The 25,509-nt window shown below is 59.0% G+C and overlaps 1 protein-coding gene across 1 annotated transcript; it reads left to right on the forward strand.

Moving 5' to 3' along the window:
- Positions 1-746: 746 nt before the first annotated feature.
- On the forward strand, positions 747-25,473 carry SDC1 (syndecan 1). Its single transcript, XM_059079006.2, has 6 exons — positions 747-815; positions 993-1,309; positions 21,170-21,251; positions 22,020-22,507; positions 23,115-23,250; positions 23,394-25,473. Exons 2-6 carry the CDS (start codon positions 1,244-1,246, stop codon positions 23,561-23,563), a joined length of 942 nt encoding a protein of 313 aa, XP_058934989.1. The 5' UTR covers positions 747-815; positions 993-1,243; the 3' UTR covers positions 23,564-25,473.
- Positions 25,474-25,509: the final 36 nt, after the last annotated feature.

Here is a 25,509-nt window from a genome sequence, read left to right on the forward strand (position 1 = left end):
CTTTCCCTGCAGTGGAAGCATGGAGTCTTAACCACTGGACCGCCAGAGAAGTCTCCCCCTCTTTTCTTTTGGGGCCTTTTGCACTACACCCGCCAAGTTTTCCATAGTCTTTGCACCGAGGTTCCAGATTGGTGATGGAAACACTGAGGTCTGGGGCCTCTCTGGGAATCATGAAGGAGCAGGAACCTCAGTGGTGCTTCTCAGACCTCCAGGCCTGAGATCACCTGGACACAAAGCCGTTCAGTTTTCCTTTTAGCTCGGAGGATGAAGAGACAGGGCACTGTTTTCTACAGAGACACCGAAAAGTCCTTTCTTAATTCCCCATTCCGCCTCGGCAGGCGGAGGTGACCGGAGATTCTTAAATTTTTTTATGTTTTAACAGCCCCTCCTGAGCGTTGTCTAGCTGTTTAAAGTAAGGCCCCGCGTTCCCAATCCTGGCAGAAGGCGAGCGCATGTGGGAACCTGTGCTGGGGGGAGGCGAGGGGGGAGCTGACAGCCCCATCCGCAGCCAGGGAAGGGTCCATCCGTTTAACGCCCCATCACCTCGGGGCCCCACACAGCCTCGAGGTGTTCCTGCCCGGATCTGGGAGTCCCACGCACCTGGAGGGCGCTCGGTGTCCACTCCCAGAGGGCGCTGCAGACCATCGCCCACAGTCGACAACCAACTGCCGCCCCTCCCGCCACTCTCTCGGGCAGAGCCTCAATACCCTGGGCCGGGGCGCAAAGGAGTGCGCTCCGCCCCCACCACCCGGGAACCTTGGAGCAGCTGAGCTGCAACGCCGGAACCACGGCCAGCTGGGAAGGTGGCTCCGGAGGTAGGCGAGGCTCTGCCCACGCACCGCGGGCCGGGGGCGGGGCGTTCCTGAGGGGCCGGGCCACTCAGGGGGCGGGGTCCTAGGGGGTGGGGACTGGGGCTGGCCCGAGGACCTGGAGAGCTGGGGGTGGGGGGGCTAGTTTTTGCAACGGCTAAGGGCCTGTGGCTTTATTATAAGGCGGAGCTCGGCGGGAGAGGTGCAGGCGGGAGCCGAGCTGAGCGGGGAGGAATCCAGCCGTAGAAAGCGGATTGCAGCCGGCGGACCCCGCAGCCCTCGCCTAGGACAGCCAGCCGCGCGCTGGACATCGCTCCAAGGAGCTGCGCGCAGCGCAACCCGCGGAGCCGACCCGGAGCCCCGTGCAGTCTGGGCAGCGCAGCGCAGCCCTGACCCGCGCAGCTCGCCGCTCTCCAGTCGCCGGTCCGGGCAGCATGAGGCGCCCGGCGCTCTGGCTCTGGCTCTGCGCGCTGGCGCTGCGCCTGCAGCCGGCCCTCCCGGTGAGTGCGGCCCGGAGCCGGGCTGGGAGGCGGCGGGAAGCCGGGGTTGGCAGAGCCGCCGATGTCGGCGGCTGCACGTGGAGGGGGAGGGGAAGCGGGGACTTCCCTTCTTCCCGCGCTAGCCCGGAGGGCCCCGGTACCCGGAGCCCCGAAATCAGGGCTCCCGGCCCAATTACCTCCGCCGTCGGGGGGCGCCGCATGGGTTCCGCCGCTCGGGGCGGGGACCCGGGGCCCGCGGCGCCCAGCGGAGCGGAACCTGCGCCGGGGCTCCGCGCTCAATTAGGTAAAACGGTTCCACAGGCGAAGGAGCCCGCCAGCCTGCGGCGGCGCCTGGGGTCGCCGGCTCCCACCCGGTCACCCCGGGCGCCGCGGCGGCCGGCTCCCCCGCCTGTGACCCGGGAGGATGCGGTGATCGCGGCAACTACGCCCCGTCCGCGGACCCTAATTCAAACCAGACTCGCCGAGCCCCGGCTCCTGGCCCCTCGGGCGGAGGCAAGTTTGGGCGCAGCGGTGTCGGCGCGGGAGCAGGCGGGCGTGTTCGCTAAGGAGCCCCAGCCAGGGCTGCGAGGGGGACTGGGGCGGGCGGGCGGGCGGAGGCGGGGTCCTCGGCTGTCCGTTGGCTGCCCGAGAAAAGCCGGGCCGAGCTGGTAGAGGAAGGTTCCGGGAAGTTGGCCCCGGAATGCTAGAGACCCGCAAGAACCCAACTTCTGGGCTGCTGAAGTTGTGCTGCCCGGGGAGGGACGCGAGCCGGCGCTGGGCACCGCCGCGGCGCGCGGGCTGCTTCCCCGAGAGTGGACCCGCGAATGGCTCTTCCCCTCCCCCGGCCTGGCTTTGTGCTGGAGCCGTGCCGAGGGAAGGCGGGTCCCTTGGCCCGCCCAGTGGAGCTGGAGGAAAAGGGGGACAAATGTGGAGCCCGAGGCTGGGGGGGGAGGCCTTTGGGTAGGACTCCAGCATCCACCTTTGGCGGGGGGTGAGTCTCCTCTGAAGAGGGACCTGGCCGACAAAGAGCATCCCGAGGGTCCCCAGAAAGTGATCTCCCGCCTCAGCCGCAGTCCGCTGGCCCGCCTTCCCCAAAGGGGGCGCTTTGTTCTCGGCCCCTGTAACCCTTTCCTGGGAACCGCCCCGCAGCGCCGTCCCTAATATGGGCTGGGACCTGGGCTGCCGCCAGGTGTCAGCCCTGGCCGCCGGGTGGTCATGTCCACCCCCAAGTCCCCACACCCATTGCTAGGGTCCCGGGGTCCTCTCCGCGGGCCGGGCGGCCATCCCCCGGGATGGAGAGGGGAGGTGCGGACCGAGGGGCTCTTCCCGTGCCGGAAGTGGCAGTCTTTGGCCACCACATCTGGACGGCTCGACTTCCCTAGCTCTGGCAAAAGGAGGCACGTGGGAGGGGAAGAAGCGGCTGCCGGGAGCGGGTACTCAGGTCCTCCACTTATAATGTATTATCTGGACAAGTCTCTCAGCAACGCCAGCCCTCTGAAAGCGGGTCCCTCCATAATAATAGTAGCTCCCAGTTATTGAGAGCCTTGCGGTATTTTGCAGGGTCTGGCTCAGGTGAGGTGCTTTTCAGGCTGATCCGTGAAGTGCCCTCCTTGCTTCCCAGGTGACTGTTACGCTCGGAAACATTTTGGAGTCCAGGAAAGGGTCCCTAATGCCACTTGAATTGCTGATGAGTTGGAGTGTTCATGTGGGGTGCCCTATCTGTGGGAGCCATGGGGAAGGACAGGGTTTCTGAGCTGGGTCTCCCCATAGCACGCCTGGCTTTTAGGTCCAAGAAGTTGGCATCTGGCTTCTCCTTCACTCTTGAAGAGCATGGCTTCTGTGGGATTCAGACTGCACCTTGAACCAATAGTTAATACTCTGGAGAAGAGGGTGAAGGTGTTTGGCTTACCTCCCTGGCCCACCTGGCCTTTCCTGGCTGCCCCACTCGGCAGGCACAAGATGGGGCCTCAGCAGTACTCCATCTATTTCCAGCCAGAATCAGGAGTGCTGGTGGTGGTTCCCTTGCTTGCCTGAGGTGAGGCTGACATTCCTGAGTGGGGATCCCAGAGCGCCTTTTAACACGGGGAGGCAGATGGGATTAGATATTCTCCGTGGGCCACATTTCCCGGACTTTTTCTGTGTGCTGGGAAGGAGCAGATGCTGCCTTTTTTTTTTCTACCCTAGAAAATGTGATACATTATGGAAAGGCAGGGCAGTTGAGTTTCAAGGGGGAAATGAGGAAGGGAGGGAGGCTCATTAGAGCTGCAGTGGTGAGAGGGCTTCCTGGAGGGGGTGTTTGAGCTGAGCCTGAAAGCACTAAGCTTTGGGGTCAGACACTGGCTCAGAACTTAGGTTTTTGTTTGTTTGATTATTTGTTTATTAAGTGTAGTTTGTTTTCTCTTTCCCAGCCCTGTCCTCTCCCTTTTATAGTGGCTGTCCATATTTAGTTCAAAGTGGGGGCATAAAGTACCTTCCCAGAGCCCTCTTCTACCCTCTTACTAAAAGAAATAAGGCAGTGGGATTTGCTGAAATAGGAGAAGGTGTCCACCGGTTGCAGAGATCTGGCTTCTCCCAGGGTTCACTTTGGCCCCAGTGGGAAGCAGGTCAGAATCCCCTGGGGATCAGTGAGGTAGGGTATGATCCTGGACACCTGACTTTGGACAAGGGAAGGCTGCTAGGGCAGGAGGTTGCTCAAAACCACTCCCAAGAGACGAGAACAGGTTTGTCTAAAAAGGTTTCCGTGTGGTTGTGTGTGTGTGAGATTCCCATGGTCTTTTGTTTCTGCCATGCAAGAAAAATTGCTTGTTCTGGAAAGTTATTTGCTGTTTCCTCTCTTTCTCTCTTCTCTTTCTTGAAAGGCAGAAAATCCCTTTTTGCCTTAATTATGGGGGCTAGTAGAGACATTTCCCGACGGCCTGGCGGAGTGGGTGGGGCTGGGGGAGGCATTTATTTCCTTCGCCTGGGCTCAGAGCCTTCTGGAGGTGATGTCACTCCTGGCTTGAGCACCACAGGGAGGGTGGGGCTGGTTTAAGTCTCTACCTGTGGCTCATAGTGGGTTCCAATAAAACCTCATTAACCCAGATTCGTGGGGAGAGGGATAAGAAAGGGAGGGAGAGGAGCCTGGAAAGAATTAATGAAAAGCTTGAATTTTGGAGTAGTTTATAGAGGAATCTTTTTTATTGCCGCAGAATTTTGGATTCTGAAGTCTCTTGAGAGTGAGGTATCCTTGGTATCCAGGTTTTTTCAGGAAGCTAAGAATCCTTATTACCCTCAAAAATATTCTTACTTTGGGCGGGACTCTGAAATATTTATTTCCCTTCCTTTACTAGCAAAAGAGTACTAAGCATAGTTTAATCTCTGGATGCCAGGGTCCTCATAGCTGTCACCATGTTAGGTTATGACGTTTGTCTCCCGGGTTTATTGAGCTCCGAAGAGCACTTTGCCCCTGGGCCTGGTGCCCTTCTGTTGGTGCACTTGGAATTCTGGTTTGCTCTTTTTCCTCTTCCATCCCTGTCTGATAGCAGTCAAAAGGGACACTTGTGGGCCCAAGTATAGCAAGCGGCTCTTCAGTTCAGTTCTAACTGGCACGTTTCTCCAGCAGTACTAAGAAACTAGTCAGATTTGTTAGAATTATTTCTAAGACAAGAGTTTTCAGCGCTGAGTAAGTGTCTCACCAGTGAGCAATGACCTCTGTGGGGTCCTGACAGTACCTAGAATAACAAAGAGGCTGTCGAGGGAGGTGCTTATGGGCTCCCTAAGGGAACAGATGTCAGTGACCTCTGGAGTAAGCGCCTGATGATGACCCCATATTCCAAGTTCTTCCACCTGTGGCTGAAGTTGTAAATGACTTGCCAGTCAAGGGTAGCCTGGACCCAGTAAGGCTAACTCCGTCTAAATCCTGGCTGGCAAGGGCCCTCATTCCTTTTTAAAAAAATTTATTTATTTAATTTATTTATTTTTGGCTGCGTTGGGTCTTTGTTGCTGCGTGCGGGCTTTCTCTAGTTGTAGCGAGCGGGGGCTACACTTCGTTGCAGTGCACGGGCTTCTCATTGCAGTGGCTTCTCTTGTTGTGGAACACGGGCTCTAGGCACGCAGGCTTCAGTAGTTGTGGCATGTGGGCTCAGTAGTTGTGGCATGTGGGCTCAGTAGTTGTGGCTTGTGGGCTTTAGAGCGCAGGCTCAGTAGTTGTGGCACACGGCTTAGTTGCTCTGCGGCATGTGGGATCTTCCCGGACCAGGGCTCGAACCTGTGTCCCCTGCATTGGCAGGCGGATTCTCAACCACTGCAAAGGGCCCTCTTTCTTAGCTTGGGCCCTGTCTCTATTTTTCACACTGTGTTTTATTCGGGTGGCAATGCACCCATACTGTTTGGCAGGCCAGAAACAGCTTTGGGTGAGGTAGAGCCCCCAGTATTGGGTCTTTGCTCAGCCACTAATTTACCACGTAGTCTCAGGCGAGTCACTTCACAGCCAAGTCTTGATGTCCTGTGTAAAGAGAACATCATACCTGTTCTCCTTGTCCTCATTCTGTCATTTGCGTATTCATTTCATAATGAAGGTGTGAAAGTGTTTGGTAATGAAAACGCCAGAGGAAGGTTAGCTGTCGATAGAATTAGGATCATCTTTAATTGAGTGCCTGCTATTGGGTGCTCGATGCTTTTCCTGCATCCCTATTTCGTATTTACCCCAAACCTTTACCATGTATGTCATTGTCCCCATTTTGTGGATGAGGCCTGCGGAGGTGAGCCCCTACAAGGGGCCGACGTGGGAGAAACAGGATTTGTACATACGTGTGTGCATATGTGTGTGGCGTGAAGAAATTGAAGGACTGGCAAGTCTCCCCCACAAACTCGGCATAGGACACTGGCTGAAACCAGCAAGGTTTGCCCTTGTGCTTGTCCCCAGGGCAACAACCAGCCTGCACTGACTTTCATCGTGGACACCGGGGAGACATTTGTGGAATTAATAGATCTTTTTTTTAAGCCTGGAAGCCGGGCACCGTGGCCTCAGTGGGGCGACCAGAACCCAGGACCCGTGGCTCCTGCGCTGGGCTCACCTCCCGGCTCCTTCAATGCCAGGTCCCGCCGCCGCTGCAAGAGCAGCCACATGAGGAATTGTCATTAAATGATTTCTAGTCCTGGAACCCTGGGATTTTTACAGAACAAACGATTTCCTGATTTCCTCCTTTTCAACTAGGAATTTCGGAGTCTTGGGTTGAAAGCCGCCCCTTGAGGGCCTGCGTAAGTGTGTCTAGAGAGAGGGAAGGGGATTAACGGAGTCTGCGGAAAGAGGGCTTTTGGCGCCAGGATCCTGCACCCTGGAACAGATTCAGTGCGGTGTCATTTCCCTCTCAGCTGTTCCGGCAGAGCTTGGGCATGCATTCTGGAACCTCCCTCTGAGCGGCCATGAGTGCCCTGGCGGTGCGGAGAGAGGGCAGGCGTGTGGGCACCCCCTCACCCACGGAGGCACGACCCTGCACTCGGGGTCACTGCAGCAACTGTGCAACTCCCAGCTCCAGGTGGATGTGGGGAGCCCCCTCCACTGGCCCCCAGAAGGGCCATACCTTTATCTGTGTGGTGTTACCACCTCGGCCTGTCCTTGGGATGCTGACATTGGGTGGGGAGTCAGCACTAGAAAGTCCCCTGCATTTCCGGGCAGGGGCACCTGGTCAGCTCCCTGGGGCTTGGTAGCCTGCAGGGGAGCGGTGCAGAGGAGGGGTGGCACGGCCCAGGGTGGTCTAAGCTTTTTCTGGAAAGGGTCCTGCTGCCTGTCATGCCGTTGTGGGTTTGGGGAGCCAGGGGGTCTGGCAGGGCCTCAAGGCTGTGGAGGCACTGGGCAGTCGTGGGGCTCGGGGCCGTCGGATCAGGAGGGGGAAGGCTTGAGGGTCTCTCTCGCGCGTTTATGGCTCTGTGGTGCTGCCTAATTATGTGGAGAGGCCGCTCTTCCTCTGGCTTTCAGCCCTGGGAAGAAACTCCTCTGCCCAGTGACTCACCTGAGGGTTGCAGCCCCACGAGAGGCCATGTGTGTGTGTGCACACTGTATGGGTTGCAGCTATGGCTGGGCTGGGCTCGTCGATTTCCCCACTGGCCTTCCCCGCAGGTTAGGCTGCAGTCTGAGATTTTGGGAAACCTGGTCACCACCTGTCTTCAACTTCCTCCTCAGAAACAAGGAAGCTGTCTTCCTCCTTCCCTCCCCTTTTTATTATTATTATTTTTTTGCGGTACGCGGGCCTCTCACCCCTGCGGCCTCTCCGGTTGCGGAGCACAGGCTCCGGACGCGCAGGCGCAGCGGCCACGGCTCACGGGCCCAGCCGCTCCGCGGCACGTGGGATCCTCCCGGACCGGGGCACGAACCCGCGTCCCCCGCATCGGCAGGCGGACTCTCAACCACTGCGCCACCAGGGAAGCCCCCTCCCTCCCTTTTTAACTGCAGTTCTTCCTCTATCCCTGGCTTTAGAAGAGTCTGCAGAAGTTATTCCTACAGACAAGGGTGGCCAGGATCCCTGTCCCACCTAGTCTCAGTTTAATCCTCCACGGTATGACTCGGGCAGGTCCGCACCCCTCTGCGTCTCAGTTCCCCTATGCACTCAAGGGGCCCCTCTTACCTGCTTCAGCTCTAACAGCCATGTGGTTGCAAAGAGACCTTAACCCTGGGGAGGGTGAAGGTGGCACTGGGGCACCTAGCGGGGGCTCAGAATCCTCCAACATTATTCCTCTGGGGACTCGAGGGAACACTGCCTGCCTGAGGCCTCACCTGTGGGGTGCAGGTCGCGGCTGCTCTTGGAAGAGGGGGACTTAGGCTCAGTGTGGGAACCAGAGGTGGATGGAGGGCCCTGGGCAAGGTCAGGCTGGGGGTGAGGCCTGGGTGATGCTCTCTGCACACGCCCAGGCCTCCTGGCCACCTGCCGCAGGTCCGCTCCTCCGCGGGGACGGAAGCCGTGGCGGGCAGGTTGCGGCACTGGCGCGGGCAGGCGTGCTTATCGGTCCGCTCACCGGCTGAGTCACGGTGCCAGGCCCACGGATCCTCCCCTGAGACTCCTCCAACCAGCTTGTCCCTGAGCCCGCTGTGTGTGAGGCAACACTAGGGCTCGGGAGCCTGGCTTCCGGCCCGGCCCGTTTTACTGCTGAGTGACTCTGGGCACGGGGGCCTCTCTTGGGCTCAGTGAGTCCACGTGTGAAATGGGAGTGCGGCTGAGAGGCAGAGGCGAGGTCACGCATTTGGATGTTGCTGACGTCTCGTGGCTGTGTCACCGGGCTGGTGGCGTCTGGGTGGGACCCACCTCAGCTCCTGCCGCCTCAGGACAGTTCTGCCGCAAGCGTGGGGGGTTGGGAAGCCTGCCTGGCTTGACCGGATCGAAAGCCCAGAGCCTGGCTGCCTGCCATGCGCACAGCCCTGCGCAGGTGGGGAAGGGTCCACGCCTGGTCCGGGGCCGCCTGTAAGAGAGGGTGGCCGTTACTGGGACCAGACAGCAGGGTCGGTCTGTGCAGACAGGCCAGGGGGGCAGTGACAACCGAAGGTCACTCAGCCTGAGAAAGGGTTCATCCCAGAGCCCCTCAAATCCGGAACCCAGGCCGTAAGGCAGGGCATTTCCTGTGTTAGGGCAGGGGGCCCCCCGATGGAGGCAGCAGGAGTGGCGGAGACTGCCAGTCTTGCTCTGGGACCCCTCTTGGGCTCCCTTTGTCTCCAGAGCAGCGCAGAGACTTGTCTCACCACGGGACGTTGAATTCACCTTTGCCGCTTGGGCTACCGGACGCTTCCTGTGGCCATACTGGCCCTCGTTGGGTGCCTTCTGCACCCAGCAGGCTTAGGAGACAGGGTTCTGGGGCCTGGCCCAGGTGGGTGGGGCGTGGGGAGGTGAGGGGGAGCTTCTGGAGGGCCGAGGTGGCTTGTCCACCCCAGCTCCTAGCACATGCTGGGCCCCGGGAGGCCTCAGGAGGACCTGAGGGCTTGCACTGCTGTTCCCATGTCACAGCCGATGCCCTGGCCACGTCTGACCTGTTTGGGGACTTGACTGTGTCAGTCCCGTTGCCGGGGCACAGAGTGCATTGGCTCTTCTTTCCAGTAGCTTCTCAACATCCCGGCCGCCCACAGCACTGTCCGGGGCCTTGGAGTCCCGTCTCTGGGGAGTGCCCCAGATGGACATGCGGTCAGGTTTGGGCTCGCAGGGTGTTTCAGGAATCTCTGAGACTATAGTAGAGGCTGAGGTCACTCCAGCTTCTCCCGGAGAAAACCGCTGGGGGCCATACTGCTGTCCATGGTGACCACACTCCTCCAGGATGCCATGGGGGGAGGGCCTGGGCAGCACGACCTCCAGGCTGGCCTGGGCCTGCCGGGCTGGGAGAATGGGCCCGCTGGGGCTGAGCTGAGATCCTCGGGTGCTGCCCCTGCCTCTCCTCCCTGCCCCCCACAGGCACTGGGGAGCAGAGGACAGGGGTCGGAGGGTGAGCATAGGTGCAGAGTTTCCCTGGGGCAGGCCTCCTTGCTGTAAAGTCCCGGGAGGGCTCAGGCCAGGAAGTCGGCCCTGAGGTCTTCACGGTGACTCTGAAGGAGTGGCCGAGGCCACCTGGGTTCTGGGAATTGTGTGAATAGCAGAAAGCCCCCAACCTAACGCCCTCTCCCTCCCACCCCTCTGTGGAACAAGATCATCCTTCCAGAGCCTCATCTAGGGGCTGGGCGTCCAGTGGATGCCCTGGTCCAGCTCTCCTCCCGGGGTAGTGGCGGCAGCCTGAGCCTGAATGTCTGAGTCTGCCTGCATGTCGAGTGGATTTGGGGCCCCGTCTGGGGTCCTGAAACCTTGGGCCTGGGCAGGCGAGGTGGGACCCAGAACTGGCTGGTCAGTCCCACCTGGGGCTGGCGCAGAGAGAGAGGTGTCGTGCGGAGGCCGGAAGAGCACAGGACGTGGAGTCTGGCCAACCCACATCATTACCAGGCTCCACCGCTTCCTCCCCGAAGCATCCTGGGCAGGTTTCGTCACCTGCCTTGAAGCTTCAGTTTCTTTACACGTAAAATGGGATTTTTTTTTAAGTCCTGTTTCGGAGGGCTTTTGAAAAGATCCTGTGAAATAGCCTGTGTGGTGTGATTGGGAGCCTCTTCCTTGTCTGGGGTCAGAGGAGCAAGTCTGGGAGAGCTCTGGGGCCGATGCTGTTTAGGGAGTCCCCTGGGGAGAGCCGCCTGTGGCTGTGACTGGGGGGAGGGGCACAGTCTGACCTGACCTGTGCAGTCATCACTGGGTGCGAGTGACCAGCTGGTCTTACCCCAGGGTGCTGATGTAGCAGGACCTACAAACACGGCTTTTGCCCCTTCTCAGAAATATGAGCTTTCCCTGTCAGGCCAGACTTTGCTCGCCTCTGCCTGAGCCTTTGCCAGGGGCTGGCTCCTGCCCCGAGGAGGTGTGGGCTAGGCTGGTAAGCAGTGGGAAGAGGCCCGGTGAAGCCAGATGCCGGGGCACCTGGGGGGAGGCTTCTCAGGCCAGCTGAGCAGGGCCCCCTGGCTGTGGAGGACCCATGGCCTTTTCCCCCCGAACTGCAGGCTGAGGGGTGCCCTGGAGTGGGAGCGGGGCTAGGCTGCAGGGTGGAGGGGGAGGGCCCCCACCCCTGGGTCCTCCTTCCTTCTGCACTTTCTCCTGTGCCGCCTCCAGTGGAAATGATGGCTGTTTTCTCCCTGAGGGTCAGAGAGCCCACAGTCCTCTGTGTGATGGGGTAGCTGACTGCATGCCTGCTGGAGCAAGACTGCCTGGCCCCAGACCCACTCTCTAAGCACTTCAGGGGCTGTGTGCCCTGGGACAGATGACTTGTCCCCTTTGCCTCAATTTTCTCATCTGTAAGATGGGTTTACACTAGAATCTAAGGTTATCATGAGGTATAAATGAATTCATTCAGGTAAAGTGTCTAGACTAGTACCTGGCACATAGTACTCAAGACATATTAGCCGGGATTACTATTTTTTCCCCCCAAGACCTAATTCTGATATTTCTATTTTTCAAGTGACCCCCCCCCCCAGCCCAGGTCAGATCCTTGGGTTCTTCCTTCCGCCCCATGACTGTTGTGAGTCCTGGGCAGGTGTTAGGGCTTCTTCCCCTTCCTGGGGTTTCTCTGAGTTCATAAGACTGGGGCTGCATCCACAGTCCTCCTTTTAACTGCCATAGCACCTACTGTGTGCAGAGGCTTCCAGGGCCTGGGAACTCGGTGCTGGGCATTTGAAGCTGTGCAAACCTTCTAGCCATCAGGAAGCCACTGGAGGAGGGCAGCCTGATGGTGAAGGGGCCCAGGCTGCTTTGCTCCTTATTGGCGGGGGTCCCACCAGTAATCTGGGGAACAGGCCCAGCCTATTCAGATGTGGCCTTCACAGGAAATTCTGCCTTCCATTACTCAGGCCGGGAAGTACCAGCTCTGCTCTGCCGCTGGACCCCTTCAAGGACACTCTGACCTTCCTTTGTCTTTGTCGGGGCTCCAGCAGCCTCGGTGCCTACTTGGTCTGACTCGTACTTTATCCCAGAGGCAGGTTCCCAGACTAGCGCATTATTCTTCTGGACGTGGGAGAAGCCATGTACACCTGTGGCTTAAGCAGGGGCAAAGGGAATTTCATGGTTCTTCCTTGGGTATGGGGTTGGCTGGCAGCCACATTCTGACACAGGTTAAAAAATTGGCTCTTGGCATCTTTCAGCCTCCTTTTTGCAATCCTTTCCCATCTTCCAAAGCCCCTACCCATCCCCAGTGCCCCATCTCCAAAACTACCCTTCCCCCGTAGAGCTGGTTTCTGCTCTAGCGTGAGTGCTGGGCACCCCTTAGCCCCCCCCAGAGGCAATTTCATCTTAAAAGGGATACTCTGTAACTGCACGGACACTGCTGGGGAGATGTGGAGGATAAAGTGCTCCCCCTGCCCCCACATACACACAGCTGGCACCCCGACCAGAGGCTGCAGGTGTGTCAAAAGCTGCAAGTTTCTGCCTCCTTGAAACTTGAAGACACTTTATTTAGCCAGATCAGGGGGAGGACGTCTCTAGAAGCCCGTATGCCAGACGGAGTTTGGGGATTAATCAGCGAGAGAGCAGCTCCAGGGGCCCTCACGGGGTCCGACTCGGGGATCCTGCCGTGAGCTTCTGGCCTTAGCTATCTCGTTGGGACGGCCAGGGCTGGGGGTGGGGGGAGAGGCTCTGGGGGCTTTGGCTGCTCGTTCTGTCCCCGTGGATTGACGGTTGCCGCCTCCAGAGTCACTTGGATGTGGGACATCTCCAGCATCCTGCCTAGGCCGTCATGCCCTTGGGAAGCGGAGCGCGGTGGCCCTGAGTCACTGTGATCAGGTACCCCTCCCCCCACTTGCCATCGCGGGTCCTCCCCCTGCTGAGTGCCGTGTTGGTGGTTGGCTGCCCCTCCAGGGCGGGCCTTGGGTCGCCACCCACAGACTTGGGACTCGGAACCCCTTTGTGACCTCTTGGCCAAGGCCCTGTCGTGTAGAAGGGCAGCCTGAGACAAGGTCTCCTCAAGGTCATCCAGTAAGTTGGAAATAGAGCCCAGGTTTTCCAGTACCAGGTCTGGTCACTCTCCCCTGTCCAGCCCTTGTCTGGCTCCCAGGACAGTGCTGGGCACAGAGACTGGCTGGGCCGGGCCAGGAGGCCTTGCTCAATGCCCAAGTGGAATCCTACCCTGCCTGGCCCAGGTTCTGGCAGGTGGGGAAAAGCAGAGGAACTGGTCTTCCAGCTCCTGGCCTCACACCCAGCCCTCAGCTGGGCCTGTTCTAAGACGAGCCTCGGCACGCGGGCAGTGAGGCAGGCGCCAGCTCTCCGGAGGGGTGGGTACCGGGGTGCTGGTGGCAGCTCTGACCTGGCTCGGGCATCGGGGCTGGAGCTGGCTGCCAGGATCCCCCCTCCTTCAACACAAGCCTGACCCCGGGGGTACTCCAAGGGAGAAAGGCTCTATGACCTTGACCTCGGGTTTCCCTTGTGAAAGCCCTGACGTGCAGTGCCCTGGGAAATGCTACTGCAAAGGGTCTTTCAGCCAAGTGTGGATGGAGCCCTGCACCCCGGCCCTGCCCTGGGATCCCCCAGAGCAGTGAAGTCTGTCTCCAAGGGGCAGGGTGGGAACAGCCGAGGTGGGGTTGTGTGTGTGTATGGGGGGAAGGGTGCATGCCCAGGAGGTCCCCTGAAAGGTCCTCCTCCTCAGTGGGCCCTGCGGGTGCCCTCACCCATGCACGTTCTCAGGGTGAGGGCAGGAGAAGCCCCCTCTTCCCTGCCTGTCTGTTCCCGGGCCCCACCCGCCTTGAGCTGTACCCATCACCCCTCTGCAGGTCCCAGCCTGACTTAGTTCTTGGTGAGCTGATAAATCACCATGCCTGTCAGGCCAGGAAATGCTGGTGCTGCCCGGAGGCACCGGTGGGGCCCCTCCCTCCTGGAAGTAGAGGGGGTGGGGGGACGGTTTCAGGGTCTCGAGGCCAAAGCCAGGAGATCTGGGCCTCCTCAGTGGCCTCCGCAGGCCTCCCTGGCAGCTCCCAAGTGAGGAAAGCGGCGTTCGGAGAGGAAGTGATTTCTCCGCCAGCGCCGTGATCTCCTGGGCTACGGGGAGCCCAGCGTGTTCCTGGGCCCTGGGCTGTGGTCCTGCCCTCCCACCCACCCCGCCATGGCCGTCCGTGGCCAGTTTATCAGCCCCACGCCACTCTGGCCTCACTGGTAAGGAATTGGGGCCACAGGGCCCAGCCTAGCCTGTCAGAACCCTGAGAGGGTTTAGGGCTCTTCAGCCAAGCCCCTTGTGTTGTGCGGGCGGGAACCTGGTCCAGTGAGAGGCACAGAGCTGCCCAGGTCCCCCAGCAAGGGAACAGTAGAGCAGGACTTCCGCCTGGGGTGGTCCCCCCTGGTCAGGGCTCTTCCCCCGGCATCCTTAGCTCTGGTCCTTTCCCGGAGACCCTTGATCCAAGATGCTTTGGCCCGCTTGGCCCCTCAGGTCCGTGCTTAGGCCCTGTTAGCAAGGGCTGAGGGAGGGAATGCAAATGATCCGCCTGATGAGGGAAAGCAGAGTCACAAACCCCACTGCTGCCGGGCACCAGGGCGTTTGGTGGGCCACGGGAGGGGGCTGGGTATTCGTAACTTTCTCTTCCCCCGGCACACCTAGGTGGCAGGTACCCCGGGACGATGGCACCGAGGCTCTGCAGCTCCCCATCCCCTCTCGGCTCCTTGGCCTCGTTGGTGGTACCCCACCCCCCCACCCCCCAGAGAGGGCATCAGCAGCTCTGTGTGGCTCCTGTTGGTTTCAGCCTGGTCACTGCATCAGGCCGGCTGACGGGATGAGAGTTGCCCGGAGAATCGAGGAGGTCCTGCTCAGCCCCGGGCAGGCAGGATGGAGGCTCAGCTCAGCTTCAGGACAGTCGAGTGTTGCTTTTCTTTGTTTCCTGTTTCTAGCACTATCGGGAATTGAGGGGTTCTCCCAGCTCTGCGGTGAGGCCTCTTCCTCAGACCGGGCAGGCACCGCGGTGTACTGACTGTAGAGAATAAATGTATCAGAAATATAGAGAGAATGTTCTACAACTTTCTCGGATCACTTTGTCCCTAGGACTTGTTTTCGGGGCTACTTGGTACCTCTTCTTTGAACACTGGACCTGAGTGGGGCTGGGGGGGGGGTCTTGCCTCCCCCAGCCCCCAGGCCACTCTGGGTGAGGCCTTCTCCTGTCCAGACTGTCGTTCTCCACGTGCAGTCTGCAGACCACCTACAGGAGCTGGAGCTTGCAATGTGCAGAGTCCAAGGCCTTTGCCCCAAAGCCACTGAATCAGCCTCAGGGATGGAGCTTGGAAGACTTCATCTCCAACAGTCTCCTGGTAATGCTTAGGGACCCCAAAGAAGAGAGTCCCTGGCCTGGTGGCAGGTGATGGTGTGAATGTCACCTTGGCCAGTTTGGCATCTTGATACACAGGTCAGGGGCAAAGGCTGAGGTTCTGTAGCCCAGACACCTCAGCCCCCGAGAGTTGTGTGGGGTTGGGGGAATCAGCTCTTTCCCCTTAGATCCGTAGGTCTGACCAGGAAACCGAGGGCGGTGAAAAAGATTTTTAAAAACCGTGAATCTCATTTAAGCCTCCCGAGGATGCCTGCTGTTGGGTGGGATTTTGGTGGGATGGGAACGAGGGGTGTTTATCCTGGTGTGATTGTGTGACCCGCCTGCCTTTAGACTCCTCAGCCTGGGCTCATCGAACAAATTGGGCCCCTACCGTCCACCCGCTGTCTTCAGCCCCAGCACGGGCACCAAGGCTGGCTGCTTGGGAACGGCTCTGACCTGGGCACCGTGACAAGGGGCAGCTCTTTATCCTTGTGGAGTCAGTGACTGAGCTCCCACCACGGCAGCCAGCGCTTCTCTCGCCGCACCCAAGCCTTACAACCAACAGATACCTCAACCTCCCTTTCCCACTTTGCTGCAGAGCCTCTGCCACACCAGTGAGGCCCCAGCATCGCCCAAGTTGTGACTCGGGGCTGAACGTTGTCCTAACCTCTCCGGGGTCTGGCTGGAGGCTTCATCTGCCGGCCCTAGCGTCCCCAGCGGGGTGACCCTCTGTACCCTCTCCTGTGCAGCTCCCCCTTCCAGAAGCGTCCCGGAGTGGGGGCTATACCTGGGAGCTCACCAAGGCCAAGACGAGACCATTTCTTCCCCTCTCTTCTCCCCAAAACCCCTGAATGATGGTCCCCTGAGTTTTGAAGTTGAAGACCCTCTTTACCATCAAAGGACCTTGCATGATATTGTACTTTTGACATGTGACCTCAGTAATGCTTTTTTTTTTTTTTTTTTTTTTTCGGTACGCGGGCCTCTCACTGCTGTGGCCTCTCCCGTTGAGGGGCAGAGGTTCCGGACACGCAGGCTCAGCGGCCCAGCCGCTCCACGGCATGTGGGATCTTCCTAGACCAGGACACGAACCTGTGTCCCCTGCATCGGCAGGCGGACGCTCAGCCACTGCGCCACCAGGGAAGCCCAGTAATGCTTTTAAAAAAAAAAAAAAAATTTATTTATTTGGTTGTGCCAGGTGGTCTCCTTAGTTGTGGCATGTGAACTGTTAGTTGCGGCATGTGGGATCTAGTTCCCTGACCAGAGATCGAACCCAGGCCCCCTGCATCGGAAGCGCGGACGGTTAACCTCTTCGCCACCAGGGAAGTCCCTTCAGTGATGCTTTTTAAAGGATTTGTGCTTATCCGTCACTTAGATCAAGCAGCGGGTAACACATCAGTGATTCAGGGTGTGGGTTGGAAACCACAGGTCTTTGGATCTGACGGCTGCGGGTTGATGGGGTGCTGGGGTCAGGGGTCAGACAGGCAACCTCTTCAGTCAGCCTGGAGTTAGAAGCCCTTCACCTGAACATCTCTGAGATGCCCCCTTGGTATCCTGACTTGTGATCCTCCCGAGGAACTTCCACGCTCATGCCCAAGGTGTCTTGGAGGGATGCTGCAACACAGCCCCAGGCCCCCTGGGCCAGCCCGGGCAGAGGTCTGCTCAGATGGAGGTGGCCCTCCTGTGGCCAGTGTTAGGTGAGAGATGGCAGGAGTGGGCTGGAGGCTGCCTTCTAGAAGCTTTCTCTGCCAGCCCTCTGCCCACAGACTACCGACAGGCTCTTGGGAATGGCTGACGACCTGCTGATGGAGACCCTTAGCCCCTGGTAGCCCTGACCCTGCCTGTCCGTGCCATCCTGTCTCCACCTCTGAAGCTGGGCTGGCATCTTGGTCTCAACTGCTGGCAGGGGTCAGGAACTCTTTTTTTTTTTTTTTTAATGGTTTGCCTTTTTAAAAAAATTATTTATTTATTTATTTATTTTGGGCTTCATTGGGTCTTCGTTGCTGTGCGCGGGCCTTTCTCGAGTTGCGCCGAGTGGGGGCCACCCTTCGTTGTGGTGCGTGGGTGGCTTCTCGTTGTAGAGCACTGGCTCTAGGCTCACGGGCTTCGGTAGTTGTGGCTCGTGGGCTCTAGAGCACAGGCTCAGTAGTTGTGGTGCACGGGCTTAGTTGCTCAGCGGCATGTGGGATCTTCCCGGACCAGGGCTCGAACCTGTGTCCCCTGCATCGGCAGGCGGATTCTTAACCACCAGGGAAGCCCAGGAACTCTTACTTGGTGAGGATGACATGCTCATCCCATGGCTCCTGGGGCCTGCGGTGCATTGAGGAGATTTAGGCAAGTTTCCCTTAAAACAGCTGGACCGTCAGGGAAGGTGGTCTTTCGGGGCAGGGGAGGGAGAGAGATGGCAGGTGAAGGGAGCAAGACTGCCTGCAAGTCTGCAGATACTTCACTGCCCGGGGACCGTTGGCAAGACCCTTACCCTTATCTCTGGGAGATGCTGATCTCAGCCCTGCCTGCCTCAAATCAAGGCATAATGGTGGGAAAGGGATGGAAAATGCTTCCTGCGTCAGAGAAGGCCTCCCTCCTTTCACACTCCCTCTCCTGCTCCGCCAGACCCCTGACCCCAGGTCCCTCTCTCGCGGGGTCCTCCTCACGCCGCCCCAGGTGTGGCCCGGAGACCAGTGTGGCTGAGATGAGATGGGCTGGCCGTTCCTCTCGTGTTCCTTGTCCCCCAGCCTCCACGTGTCTGCCCCCCGACGTGAGCGAAAGATGCCAGCAAAACCGGGGAGGCCCAGGCTCTCACCTACACAGAGAGGCCCCAACAGTTTAGCAGTTTCCCAAGAGAAGGGCTTCTCTCAGGACTAGGCAAGACTTTGGATCTGCCCGGTCCGTAAAAACAATTTGGGACAATTTGACTTTGGCCTTTCAGGCCCTGGGCTTCCAGGGTCTGTGCTGTGTGTGGGAAGGACCCAATTGGCCTCTGCCTTGAGCAGACCAAAGGTGTGAACGTCTAGACCCCCTCATACGGCTTTTGATTTGCTGTAGAAGAAACTGATTTTCCTGGGCCTTACAGAGGTTAAAGGGCCCCATTAAAGATACAGCTGGCTCGCCTTTGTCTTCCCAGGCTGTTTGCAGTGGGTTCCAAACTGGGCCAACCCGCCCCTGGCATCCCTGAGTTGTGGCCGTGTGGTCTCAGAACAGTGTCAGAGGCCGTGCCGAGGAGAGCCCCATATGGGGCCTTGGAGGCAGCTGACCACAGGCTCGTAGCACAGCAGGTCTGCTGGTGAAACCGGAAGTCTCACCCCAAACTCCAGAGTCAGCTGGCACCTGGTGATCCAAGTTCAACCTCAGCAGTTTCTGCTAACCTCCTCCCCAGGGAGCTGAGGCTGTCACTGGAGGTTCAAGCTGGAGGTCTGGGAGATCACTACAGCCTATCCCCTTGGTGGAAACCCAGCCCCAAAGGGGAGAGGCTGCCCTGAGGCCTGGGAGCTGGTTTCAGGGGAGAAAGTGTTTGCTCAAGAGCTTGTTGTATAAACAAGATCACGATAAGATGAGGGAACAAATTGTTTTTAAGGACTGGGCAGATCCAAAGTCTTACCTAGTCCTGAGAGAAGCCCTTCTCTTGGGAAACTGCTAAACTGTTGGGGCCTCTCTGTGTAGTTGAGAGCCTGGGCCTCCCCGGTTTTGCCGGCATCTTGGGCGGTGCCTCCAAGGTGGACGGGGTCCTGGTGCATTGTGTTCTCTGCAGGCCTCAGTGCCCCCGCCTGTGAAACAGGACCTGGGCCCGGGGACCCTGGCTTCTGCTTCACAGTGTACGGCCGAGGCTGGTATGGCTGCGGCCCTGGCCCCCTGCTCCAGGTCCAGCTTTCTGTCCAAGGCTGGGAACTGGAGCACTGCCACCTAGGGTCTCCTCCCGAGCTGCGAGGGTGCTGGGCGAAGTGAAGCGGGTCTTGGTGAGTGTGGGTGGGGCGTGTCCCCGAATGCGTGTCCCCCTCAAGCTGCCCTGTTGGAAGCATCTGCCGTGGGCCTGGGGCGGCGGGGGTATGTTAGGGTGTGGGTACCCAATCTGCGCCTGCCTGGGGGACAGTGTTCTTTGTTACTGGAGGGGATAAGCTTTGGGGAGGCAAGGGTCAGCTTCGACCGAAGCTCCGTGGAGGCAGGACAGGTGTTTGAAGTGCCACCTGGGAACAGTACAGACAGGATGTGGCCTGAGGTGCAGGTGGAGGCCAGGGACCGTGACTGTGCATCGTGGATGGGCCGTGGCAGCTCATACAGGCCCTGCTGCAGCCAAAACTTTTCTCTTGGGGGGCAGGGTGGCGGTGGAGAGGGGAGGAGGAGGTACAGTGTGGGCTTTGTACTTTCAAAGGAAGCTCAGTGGTATTTCTAGCCTCACGGTTTCTACACGTTTCTGAAGCTTCCCTCTGACCTGGGCCCTTGGATGGAGCCTCCACCTGATCCAGCTCTGCCTCAGGAGGCCAAAGGTCTTGCCTGTCCCTCCCTGCTCTGCTCTACGCAAGAGGGAGGCCCCGTGGCCCGTGGCCAGGGCCTGGCGAGGCCTCTTGGGCTGAGGAGGCCATTTCCTGGAGCCCAGCCTTGGGTAGGGCCTGCCCTCTGACAAGTCTGCACAGAGCTGCCCGTGAACTGGCTCCCTTCTGCGCCCTCTTCTCCTGAAACCCTACCAACCTCCACCCCCCGCCCTCTTCCTAGACAGGCCCCAGAATCCTCTTCCCCAGGCTGAGTTGCTCTTGCTTCCCCAACTTAGAGCAGCCACCACTGTTGGTGGGACCCTTACTGCGAACCAGGCTCTGTTAGGTTCTTGTCATGAATAGCCTCATTAAACTTCTGCAACAGTCCTGGGGTGTAGATATTACTGCCATCCCCATTTTACAGATGGGAAGACTGAGGCCGTAAGAGGTTTCATGATGTCCTCAGGGCCATTCAGCTAGTAAGTGGCAGAGGTCAGGGGGGGCTTGCAGAGCCCATGTGCTCTGAACTATGCTGTCCTGCTCCTTCATTCGCTCTTTGCTCTGGCCCTTGACATTGGGACTGTAGCACGGGGTCACTTGGGTCAAAGTCTTGTTGCTGAACAGGATACTTATGGCCACTCTTCCTGCCTCCTGGCTGCTGGGTCCTCCCTTCCCCATCTGCTGTCCTGGAGCCTGTGTTAGGGGTGGGGGTGGTCCCCCCGACCCCTGGGTTTCCGCGCAGCCCGGCTCAGCTGTGTGTGGTGTGTCCTGCCCTCCTCCTGGTCCCACTCCCTGGCCCTACTGGCACAGCCCCTGCTCCAGGGCCTGGGTACATGTTTGCACTCTGGCACCTGCAGCCTCTTAGGCTCGGCCAGGCAGGCAGCATTCCTGGGGCGGCTCTTTGCACACAGGGCCCATCCCAGGCTCGCAGAACCTTTGCCTCCTTAGTGCAGGGTCCCTTCTAGATCAGCCTCATCTATCCCCAGGCTGATGGATGTCCTGTCCTTCCTTCCCCAAGTGGGTCTGGACCCAGTTTTTCCAGTGGATGAGAAAACGGGCTGAGGGTGGGAAGGAGCGTCGTGGCCAGGCCTACCTCAGCACAGACAATCCACCCTGGCTCACCCCTGCCCCTCCCTGCCATGGGGCCCTCGGTGTCCGCGCCCTGGTGCTCAGCATGCCTGGAGGCGGCCTTCCTGGAGCCAGGTGGTTGTGATGTTGTTCCGGGGGGGCCCTTGAAAGCCCCACTCTTGGACCCGGAAGCTCCCCAGTCAGTGGCGCCTGGGACCTGATTCTCGGTGTAGGGTGGGCTTTGGTCCCAGGGGGGCCACAGTCTCTGGTCCCACCAATGGTGTTGTCTGTCCGCTCCTGTGAGAGGTCTGGGGCGCCCTGAGCAGACTCAGCTTCTGGGTTGGGGGGGGGGTGTTGGCGGGGAACCAAGGGGCAGCCCGGAACCGAGGGTTCCAGAGCCACACACGAGGGCTTCCTTCCTGTGCTGTGTGTAGTGGTGTGTGTGTTTTGGGAGCAGGGGGCTGCATGATTTACTCAGCTACCTAGGATGGGGACCCCAGAATAGCAGGGCCCCAGCCAAACCTCCACTCATACCCTTTTCTGATCATTTTCCAGCAAACTGTGGCTATAAATGTGCCCCCCGAAGATCAGGATGGCTCTGGAGATGACTCTGACAACTTCTCTGGCTCGGGCGCAGGTGAGTGGGCACGAGGGCTCCACCCCAAGACGGCAGCAGGCCGTGGGCTGGGGGTGGCGGTCAGACAGCCCTCCTAGCTGGGCCAGAAGGGTGATGCTAGGGAAGAAAATGGGGACCGTGCTGCAAGGAGAAAACGTGTGTGGGTTGAGGTGGGAAGGGTGTGGATCCCACGAGGTCCTGGGGGCTGCCTGCTGCAGACAGACTTGGGCTCGTGTTCTCCTTTTTAACTCACTGCTGGGCAACCTTTGGAAGGTGGTTTGACTTCTCCAAGCCTCTATTTCTTCATCTGTGCAATGAGAATAACATCTTGACCTCATGAGGCTGTTGGGAGCTATTAGGCTGCACAGAGCCTAGTGGGTTATAAATGTCCCTTTATCTTCCCTATTTCCTCTTTCCCTGGGGGAATGAAATCCTTGAGCCTAGAGGTGGTCGGGGAGGCTCTCTGTGGAGGTGCTCTTGAACTAGACCTCAGAAGCTTTAGCAGTCGCAGGCAAGATCCCTTCCCAGATGGCTCCGGAGACCAGGCTGTCCCCAGGCACGTGCAGCAGAAAAGGGCAGCTTTGCTGGTTCATTTTCCAGAGTTGAGTTTCGCCTTAGCTGGCTCTGCCCCAGGAAACACAGCTTCTCACGGGAGGGAAGGGTTTGCTGTGCTGGCCTGGAAGTCAAAGCCTTGGGTCCTCCGCCAGGCCTTCCTCACGGCCTGAGCTTGGCTGGTCTTGATGTCCAGGGGCCTCCCTCACCCCACACGCTGTGCTTCTGGCCCTGCAGGCGCTCTGCCAGATGTCACCTTGTCACAGCAGACCCCCTCCACCCCCTCCACCTGGAAGGACAAAGGGCTCCTGACGGCCACGCCCACGGCTCCAGAGCCCAGCCGCCCGGATACCACCCTCACCTCCACCTCCATCCTGCCGACCGGAGAGCAGCCTGAGGAGGGAGGGCTGGTGCTCCTAGCAAAGCTGGAACCTGGCCTCACCGCCCAGGAGAAGGAGGCCACCCACCCACCCAATGGGACCACGCTGCACCCAACCACCCACCGGGCATCGACAGCCAGAGTCACCACGGCCCAGGGGCCTGCCACTTCCCATCCCCACAGGAACGTGCAGCCTGACCACCGTGAGACCTCAGCTCCTGCAGGTCACGGCCAGCTCGAGACTCAGGCTCCCAGCGCGGAGGATGGAGGTCCTTCTGCCACCGAGAAGGCTGCTGAAGATGAAGCCCCCACCCAGCTCCCAGAAGGAGAGGGCTCTGGGGAGCAGGTGGGTGTCGGCCCGCCATCGTCCTCTCCATTTCCTGGGACGCCGGGTGGCCAGTGGGTAGGGTGGCCCTTAGTGCCTGGTGGGGCACAGTGCATTGGGTGGGGGGCACTGGCCTGGACACCCGGCACACCCAACCCCCTAACGCCCTGTGAGCACATCGTAATCCCCACAGTGGAGGCAGGGTCCCAAGGTCCCACCCTCCCCCACCCCAGGGGTGAGCCCAGGGTGGGACAGACTAAGTACGAGACGGGTGCAAAAGAGCCCTTCAGGATCTCCGAAGAGAGGCCTTCCTGAAACGCACGCCTCTGCGGCGAGTGTGCAAGTTCTACCAGGTCTTGTTTTTCGTCTTACAGCATCGTGGCAATGTTACACGTTACACTAAAATGCGCCTGTTTATTTTCACATAAAAACGTGGGCTTTATATCACTGATGGGATACCTTTGCCACAGTCCCGCAGGGTCCAGTGCAATGTGGCGAGGGGCCTGGGTTGGGGTGTGTCTCTGCCATCTGAGCCGATGGCAGAGGCGACCGGGGAAGCTGGGAGCGGACCTGGATGCGGCCTTCACTGTGGTAGCCCAAACCTGACCCCACACCTGCCCTCCCCTAGGACTTCACCTTTGACGTGTCCGTGGAGAACTCGGACGGGGCCACTGTGGAACCTGGCCAGCGGAATGGGCCCCCAGGGGATCCTGGGGCCACGGGGGCCTCGCAGGGCCTCCTGGACAGGAAGGAAGTGCTGGGAGGTGAGTTTTCTATCCAGTGGGTAGGATGGGGGGCAAACTGCTGCTCTGGGCGGCGGGGGGCTGTCTTTAGCCCTGGCGGGGCCGCCACTCAGCCCAGGGAGCAGCCGAGCTCAACTGGCCTCTGTCCTCCCCGCCCGCCCCAGGGATCATTGCCGGGGGCCTCGTGGGACTCATCTTTGCTGTGTGCCTGGTGGGTTTCATGCTGTACCGGATGAAGAAGAAGGACGAGGGCAGCTACTCCTTGGAGGAGCCGAAACAAGCCAATGGTGGGGCCTACCAGAAGCCCAGCAAGCAGGAGGAGTTCTACGCCTGATGGGGGGGATGCCTCTCCCCTCCCCCTGCGCTCGCTAGGCCCCCACTTGCCTTTTCTGTGAAGAACTGCAGACCCTGCGCTCCTCCACCGCGCCACCTTCCTGGCGCACCCAGCCCCGCCGGCGGCTCCCTTCCCGCGGAGTCCTGGGCGTGCCGGGGAGAGGGCTCGTCTCCGCTTCTCTGACTTCTGCCTGGAGACTTGGGCACAAGGGCTTTCTCGCGCATATGACCGACCTTTCCATCACAGCCGACACCTGGCAGCCCACCGCGCTGACTCATTTTCTCCAAACCGGAGCAGCCCGTCCCCAGGCCCAACTCTGGAGAGAAGGGGACCCCGCTGCTCGGGACCCGGATGTCTGGAAGATGCTGTGGCTGAGGGCTGACACGTCTGTAGCACTTACTGGTAGAGACCAGCGGGCCTGGCTGGGGGGTGTGTCCCGCTGAGTGGTGGGGACAGGAGGTCAGGGCTCTGTCGGAATTCACTTTGTTTTGTGGAGAGGTCTAATTTAGATGTCAATTTGTTTTTGCACATGTTTCCTCTAGTTTCTTTGTTTATAGCCCAGTAGACTTTGTTACTTCAGAGGTAAGTTAAGTAAGTTGATTTGGTTGTCCCCCATCCTGCTTCCCTAATCTATATGGTCAGCAGACAGCATCAGGGTTAAGAAGACTTTTTTTTTGGGGGGGGGGGGGCGGGGACTAGGAGAACCAAATCCAGAAGCCAACGTATAGGCTTAGTTCGTGTGTTGTCTCTTGAGTTTGTCGCTCACGTGTACAACAGGGTATGGGATGTCTGGTGGGTGGCCCTGTCGGTGGGCTGGCCCATCCCGGCTGCCGTGGGTGGTCACCTCCTGGAGCAGTCATGCTGTGTCCGTGAACTCGGGGCCGGGGCCCAAGCGGCTGGGATGCTGGGGAGCCTGTGTGAGAATTGAATCCTGGAGCCTCAGGCTTGGGGATCAAGGAGAGAGGACCAAGCCCTTCCTTTGATGCCGTCTCTGGGGGACACTTTCTCCTGGAAGGGGACGAGAGGGCTCTTGGCCCTACCTGCCACTGAGCTGCCCCATGAAGGACCAGGTTCACTTTGATTAGCTCCTGTGGCCCGACTTTGGGCTGGAATCAGGAATGTTCCAAAGAGTTGTTAGTCTTTTGCTTTTGGCAAAACTCTGCTTAATCCAATGGGTTTTTCCCTGTACAGTAGATTTTCCAAATGTAATAAACTTTAATATAAAGTAGTCACGTGAACTCTACTGCCTTTGCTTCTTTCTGAGCTGGTCTTGTGGCCGTGACCAGCCTTTTCTCTAAACGCCAATGATATTGGGAAACCTGGCTAAAAGCTCTGTGCCTTCATCTTTCCCGTGGGGAGGGATTCTGGGGCCAGAGTCCCTCTGGTTTGTTTGTTTTTTTGTTTTTTGTCTTTGTTGAAATTATTCTGGAGATGGGTAGGTTCATTCAAGGTTATACAAGGCCTGATGTAAATTTCCGCGTTGCCAAGTTCGAAGGACAGTCTCCTATATGGTGATGAAGCTGTGTCGGCCCCAGTCCAGATTGATCCGAGGCCGTGCGCCCCATGGAGGCCTGGAGCCAAGGCCTGCCTCTCAGACACCTTTGCTGGGACCAGAGACCCCCAGCCCTGGCTCCTGGGAACTCCTGTGTTTGCTTATTTAATTTGACAACGTTCCAGCCGCTCTGTTGGCCGCTCTGAGAGGGGACCGTCTGTGATTCGGAGAGACGCCCTGCCCAGCGAAGGGAACTTGTGCCCTGTGTTTCATACAGAGACTTTCTGCCGGAGTGCATGTCTGGACACGACTCCTGGGTGGAGAAGGGGCTGTGACTGTGCTCATCTCTGCTGGTCCATGGGACGGCGCTCAACCCATGGCTGGGCCCATTCATGTAGCTAATAAACGGTACTTGTCATTCGGGCTGTGGTGTGGTTGAATCTCCTCTTGGCCT

Source organism: Kogia breviceps, chromosome 11 (assembly GCF_026419965.1).
Source record: "Kogia breviceps isolate mKogBre1 chromosome 11, mKogBre1 haplotype 1, whole genome shotgun sequence".
Lineage (NCBI taxonomy): Eukaryota > Metazoa > Chordata > Mammalia > Artiodactyla > Physeteridae > Kogia > Kogia breviceps.

Coding starts and splice junctions, on each gene's coding strand:
- SDC1 (XM_059079006.2), top strand. CDS start 1,244: ATGAGGCGCCCGGCGCTCTGGCTCTGGCTCTGCGCGCTGGCGCTGCGC. Junction 1,310..21,169: donor GCCTGCAGCCGGCCCTCCCG/GTGAGTGCGGCC, acceptor ATCATTTTCCAG/CAAACTGTGGCTATAAATGT. Junction 22,508..23,114: donor GAGAGGGCTCTGGGGAGCAG/GTGGGTGTCGGC, acceptor GCCCTCCCCTAG/GACTTCACCTTTGACGTGTC.